Genomic DNA, 6,528 nt, shown 5'->3' with positions numbered 1-6,528 from the left:
ATCTGTGCTGGCCAGTGACTTGTGATATATGCTCTGTGTCCCTTCCAGGCTGAAGCATTTTATTGGCCATGTGTGACCCACCAGGAGGCATCTATTCAGCCACTGATATTTGCACATGTGTTGAAAATTTAGACCCTGCCCATCCGTCTTTTAACACGATGTGGAAGTAAGGGCTCTTGCGTGGTGATTAGGGTTAAAGTCATGAGAGTGGGGTCCCATGATGGCCAAGTGACTTTATAAGAGGAAGAAAGACTCAAGCAGGTACGCTGCCGTCTGGCACATGATCACATGATGCTTGGCCGTGTTTTGGGGCACTTGTGGGGACACCCTCACAGATGTTGGCAGAGTGCTCCTGAACGGCCCAGCCTCCAGATTCCCTGTTCTTTATTTTCCTTTTTCTTCTTTTTCATTCCCTGTGAATGGGTGTGTGTGTAGTGTGCACACGTGTGTGTATATGTGTTAGTATGTGTGTAGTATGTACACACATGTATATGCATGTTAGCATGAATGTGGATATGTGTAGAGTGCACACATCTATATATGCATTCTAGTATTGTGTGGAGTGCACACGTGTGTATATGAATGTTAGTATGAGTGTGAGTGTGTGTGCAGTGTGCACACGTGTGTATATGCACGTTAGTATGTGTGTAGAAGCCAGAGGTCAATATCAGGTGTATTCCTCAACCACTCTCCACCTTTTTTACTGAAACAGAGTCTCCCACTGAATCTACAATGCACCAATTTGGCTAGACTAAGTAGCCAGTGAACCCTAGGGATCGGCTCTCTATGTCCCAGCTCTGGGACCACAAGTGTACACCACCACACCTGGCATTCTATGTGTCTCGGGTTCAAACTCAGGTTGTTATGCTTGGATAGAGAACACTTAACCTATTGAACATCTCCCCAGCCTAGAATCCCTGTTCCTTATGGATTTCCAGGTCTCAGGTATGTTGTTGTAGCAACAGAAGATGCACTAAGAACCCCACTGGGAGTAACGATGCTGCAGATGGTGTCCACTTTGCCAGAGGGCTCTCAGTGTGGCTGATACAGGGGTCCTGCTGACCATCAGGGTACAGACACAGGGAGAGAGGCAGACTGCCATGGGTGATGCTAAATGCTGGAGATGCTTATTATGCGCCACCTCAGAGCTGTCCTGACTGATACAAAGGGAGGATGGCACACCCTGCCCTAATGGTACGAGTGTCCTGGGATGCTACAGACTGCCCAAACAGGAGGCGGAGGCAGGTCTCAGTGTCCTTTTCTATTTTCTTCCAGGAGAGGAAAGGCTTTGCATTCAAGCTCTGATTGGCTCAACCAGGCTGAGGCATTGATGGCCCAGGTGATGGACATCAGAGAGCACATGTCAGAATCTTCTCCTACTGATTATGGAAGAGCCGAAGTCCAGGTACTCATTCCGTGTAAACCACATGTCCTTGAAGGTAGAGAGTGAGCACAGGATGGAAGCACCAACCCAGGCACCGTGTTTGGCGTGTGGAGAGGTGGACACCTGGAGGGAAGAAAGGAACCTGCATGAAAACACTGCTCTGAAGGGAGCCCACCAAGGCCACCCCCGCCAGAGCCTCACAAGCAGTCACCTCTCCGTCACACCAGCATCGCTTACTAACAATCACGAAAGCTGTTGAAGACCCCGGGGCCCACACCTGTGATCCCGGCGCTCTCGAGGCTGAGGCAGGAAGACTGGGAAGGTGATGGTTCAACTGTGGCTGCCAATTTGACAGGATTCAGAATCACCATGGAAACAAATCTCTTGACATGTCTATGAGGAATCTTCTGGATCCGGCCCCACCCTACCTATGGCACCATTCCATGGGCTGAAATCCTGAACTGTGTAAAAAAGGAGCCAGCTGAGCAGCAGGATTCCACACTCTTTATTTTGTCACTGCCATTATAACACTATAATGCTGGTGTGGTGGTTTGATTCAGGTGTCCCCCATAAACTTAGGGTTCTGATTAGTGTTCTGATTACTAGGTTCCCAAGTGATTGAGATTTGGGAATTAACACCTCCTGGAGAGCAGGCTTATGGATTTTATAGCCAGTTTCCCCATGCCAGTGTTTGGCACACTCTCCTGTTGCTATTGTCCACCTTATGTTGGCCAGGGGATGATGTCCACTCTTTGCTCATGTCATTCTCCCTGCCATCATGGAGCTTCCCCCTTGAGTCTGTAAGCCAAAATAAGCCTCTTTTATTCCACAAGCTGCTCTTGGTTGGGTGATTTCTACCAGCAATGCAAACCTGACTGCAACAGTAAAGTGGTACCAACGAGTGGGGTTGCTGCTAGACACCTGACTGTGTACCTTTGGCCTTTTAGAGCTGATTTTCAAGAGGAATGTGGAAGGATTTGAAACCTTAGCCTAACAGATGCCTTGCATTGCTGTACATATAGCTTGATGGACTATGTTGGTCAGAGTTGAAAGACCTGAATGCAATAAGAACTATGGACTGTGAGGTTTGGCTTATGAAGGTGAAAACGAGCTTTGCTTGGACTGGGATAGCAGTTTGTGTGAGAAGTTTCCTGTTATGCATGGGTCCTGGGAAGTTGTGCAGGGTTGTTTTGCATAGATGTGAGCAGAGGGATATGGCACAAAAAAGAAAAATCTTTGGGTGAACTGCTGTCCATTCAGCTGCAATTCAGAGATCACAACCTTTGAGATTGGGCCAGCTGACCTGCATTGGGGCAACAGGAAGAATTTAGACTCTTTTGATGGGGTCTGAGTGCTCAAGGAGTGTCCTGTTGTTCAAAGTCTGCTTTATTCCCCCCTGAATTAACAAATTGGCACCCTACCTGTATTGTGGAATATAACATATGCAGGAAAAAGAGGATCATTGAGCTTGCAACATGGTCTTGTGTTTTGGAAATGGCCATGGGCAGTGTGAAGCAGGTTTGCTGGTTGCCTGCATGGAGATTCCATGGAGTCATGAGGATGAACTGTTGATTGCAGTGGAGACCCAGCAGAGATGTCGGGACCACGAGGTGGCTGTTAAGGAAAGCTGCCAGCCTCAATGAGGTTTCCAGGACTGTGAGTAGCCTAGCTAGAGGGGCGGAATTAGAAGGCCAGAGACCTGTTGATGATTAGAATTATCAAACTTGGAGTCTTGTTATTTATTGGAGTTGTTGGACTTGAAGCTACAAGTTTGATGTTTGCCCTGGTTGTTTTAAATTTTGTATTGGCTAAATATTTCTTTATTATGCCCAATGCCGTCTTTTTCAGTGTGAATGTTTATTCTGCGCCATTATAGGATTTGGGGGACATTTTGGTATTATGGCTCAGTTGAAAGACCTTGGACTATGAGGATGTATGAGCATCATTGGAATTTATAACAACTATGGGGATTTTTTTAAATTGGATGAATACTTTGCATTTTACATCATGTATGGATATCAGTTTATGGGAGCCAGGGGCAGAATGTGGTGGTTTGATTCAGGTGTCCCCCATAAACCTAGGTGTTCTGAATACTAGGTTCCCAGCTGATGGAGATTTGGGAATTAATGCCTGCTGGAGAGAGTGTATTGTTGGGGGTGGGTTTATAGGTGTTATAACCAGTTTCTCCTTGGCAGTGTGTGGCACACTCTCCTGTTGCTATTGTCCACCTTATGTTGGCCACAGGGTGATGTCCACCCTCTGCTCATGCCATCGTTTTTCCTGCCATCATGGAGCTTCCCCTTCAAGCTTTAAGCCAAAATAAACCTATTTTTCCCACAATCTGCTCTTGGTTGGGTGATTTGTACCAGCAATGTGAACCTGACTGCAACAGCTGGTTTCCTGCTCCTGCCATGAGGGACTCTTCCCCTCAAAAGTGTAAGCCAAAAATGAACCCTTTCCTTCCTTAAGTGGCTTCTGCGCAGGTGTCTTGTCCCAACAATGAGACAGTAACTTATATAATGAGTTCTAAGCCACAATGGTGGATCTGAAGGGAAGAGTGGTAGTGAATGGTGACTGGTGAGGATCTCCTGAGAGCCAACAGCAGAAGACACCACCAAGAAATCAGTGATGTGTTTTATGTCAGTTGAGATAAAGCTAGAAAAGGAAAACTTCAGAGTCCTGAGGAGAGATATTACACCACGGTGATCCCATGAGTCCTAGCAGACCTCATACTTCAGAGTCAGGTGACATGAGTACGGATGTCACACCACAGCTATCCCATGAGTCATAGCAGAGGAGTCGATTGTGATGTCAGCAGTGACCAGTGAGCAGGCCAGAGGAAACCAGCTAATGCAGGAATGCATGCTGTGGAAGCTACAAGGGGCAAGTGTTGCCTCTGTTTTTATCAAATCAAAGGGACTGTGTAGGGCTGGAGAGATGGCTTAGTGGTTAAGCACTTGCCTGTGAAGCCTAAGGACCCCAGTTCGAGGCTTGATTCCCCAGGACCCACATTAGCCAGATGCACAAGGGGCCGCACTTGTCTGGAATTCGTTTGCAGTGGCTGGAAGCCCTGGTGCACCCATTCTTTGTCTGTCTCTATCTGCCTCTTTCTCTCTCTTGTCTGTCACTCTCAAATAAATAAATAAAAATAAACAAAAAATTAAAATAAAAACAAAAGGACTGTGTAAGGTAAGTGCTAACTCATCTGGATGAGAGTGAGTGACCACGACCTTTGAGCCCTGCCAGCAAGGCAAGGCCCGACCCACAATGCTGATTTCCTGAAGTCTGTCCTCAGTCTAACAATAGTCTTCCCTCCACACTGATGACAATCCTACCTCCACATCAACAACAGTCCTCCTCCATACCGATGACAGTCCTCCTTCCATGTTGACAACAATCTTTCTCCACACTGATGACAGTCCCCCTGCACGCTGATGACAGTCTTCCCTCTACACCTGATGAAGCCCATCCTGCACACTGATGGTAGTCCTCCCTCCACACCTGATGAAAGCCCATCCTCCAGCACCCAGCTGGATCATATCCCTCCTCTTCCCAGACCTGCAGGTGCTGCACTGTTCCACCCAGAGATTGAAAGCCTCACTCTGATCACTACATTTGTCCCTAGCTCCCTCTGCCCTGCCAACCTGCGCTCCCCTGGCTCCAGGAAGCAGGGCACACACTCTTCCTACCTGTGGCTCTTCCCAGGTCTCCTGTGGTTCTCTGTTGCGCATTGGCCCTGAGGTTGCCAACTTTTTTTTTAAATTTTGTTTATTTTTTATTTATTTATTTGAGAGCGACAGACGGAGAGAGAAAGGCAGAGAGAGAGACAGACAGACAGAATGGGCACGCCAGGGCCTCCAGCCACTGCAAACGAACTCCAGATGCGTGCGCCCCCTTGTGCATCTGGCTAACGTGGGTCCTGGGGAATGGAGCCTCGAACCGGGGTCCTTAGGCTTCACAGGCAAGCGCTTAACCGCTAAGCCATCTCTCCAGCCCTGATGTTGCCAACTTTTGAATAGATGCTGGCTAGTCCTCAGCTCCCAGCCCTGTGTGCCCCTCCCTCCCCCTCAGCCCCTTGGCTCAAGCCATCATCAGTATAGGCTTACTGTTACTCCTCCTCCCAACTGCACCCCAAACGTTCAGGGTTGCCATCATTTGCTTACTGATTCATCCCCCCAAATGCCAGGACCTTGTCTGGCACCTCAGGGCTCTCCAGAACGGTCAGCGATAGGGCTGCGGGGGGGGGGGGCTGAGCGGGGACAGTACCTTCACAGTCAGCTCCGGGGAAACCAGTTTAGCTATTTCTTTCTGCAGCCGGAATTGCAGACCAGAGCAGGCACCAGTGCCACCAGACAGCATGATGTGGCTAAAGAGGGTCTTCCAGAGGCCACGGTCGCAGGAGGTGATGCTCTGGTGGGCTGCCATGTGGATCCCCAGGGTGCTTCTCCCTGTCCAATAAGCACAGGAAGAAAGGACCTTGGGGGCAGAGGCCCACCTTCTCACCTGGCTCCCCGCTTTCAGTAGAAGGCACTCAGAGACACCACAGAGGTAGTGGAAGACCCCGAGTGCTGCTGAAAGCCACGCCGCCTTGTGGGCTCCAACCGCTATCACCACCCAGGACTCATGGGCTTGTGGTTAAAAAATACACACTGGTCCTCCTCTCGCCATGGGAACTGATATTCAAACGTCACTGTCAAGCTTTGATTAGCCATGTCTCAGTATTACCTGTTTCATGGATCCATAGGCAGCTTTCCAGCTCGGGAAACCTTAGAAAGAAAAGTGGAGTAAACCACTTTGACCTGCCATTCAGCTATGTAAAGGAATGGGACCAGCCAGTGAAAGATGCTGTGGTAGTTTGAGTAGATGGCCCCCAATATATTCAGTTTTTTTAGTTTGTAGTTTGCATCTGTAGCCACCTGGAGGCGGTGTCACTGGGCAGATCTTAAGGTGTAGCAGTGGGTTTGAGTTCAGTCTAAAGATATGCCAAGTGCTCCTAGCTGGAGTTCCTGAAGTGTACTGTGCTGTGCTGTGTGGTTTTTGGCTTTTGGCGTGTGCTTCTCTCTGGGTGTTTGGACCTGTGAAAGCAGGCCAGTTTCTTCTGCCATTATGGAACTTCCCCTGGATCTGTAAGCTTCAATAAATCC

The 6,528-nt window shown here is 48.6% G+C and overlaps 1 protein-coding gene across 1 annotated transcript in view; it reads right to left on the bottom strand.

The window, feature by feature from the left end:
- Window positions 1-1,363: 1,363 nt before the first annotated feature.
- The window catches only part of LOC105943786 (actin-85C-like), a 47,097-nt gene continuing 41,932 nt past the window's right edge, over window positions 1,364-6,528 (bottom strand). Inside the window, exons 8-9 of the mRNA XM_045142376.1 lie at window positions 5,651-5,832; window positions 1,364-1,507 (exon numbers count right to left, since the gene is read on the bottom strand). Of these exons, the coding sequence (XP_044998311.1) occupies window positions 1,364-1,507; window positions 5,651-5,832 (326 nt within the window). The remainder of the gene's footprint in view (window positions 1,508-5,650; window positions 5,833-6,528) is intronic.

Source organism: Jaculus jaculus, chromosome 1 (assembly GCF_020740685.1).
Source record: "Jaculus jaculus isolate mJacJac1 chromosome 1, mJacJac1.mat.Y.cur, whole genome shotgun sequence".
NCBI classification, from domain to species: Eukaryota; Metazoa; Chordata; class Mammalia; order Rodentia; family Dipodidae; genus Jaculus; species Jaculus jaculus.
Note: the sequence above shows the minus strand (reverse complement) of the source record. Positions and strands in the feature narration are given on the sequence as shown.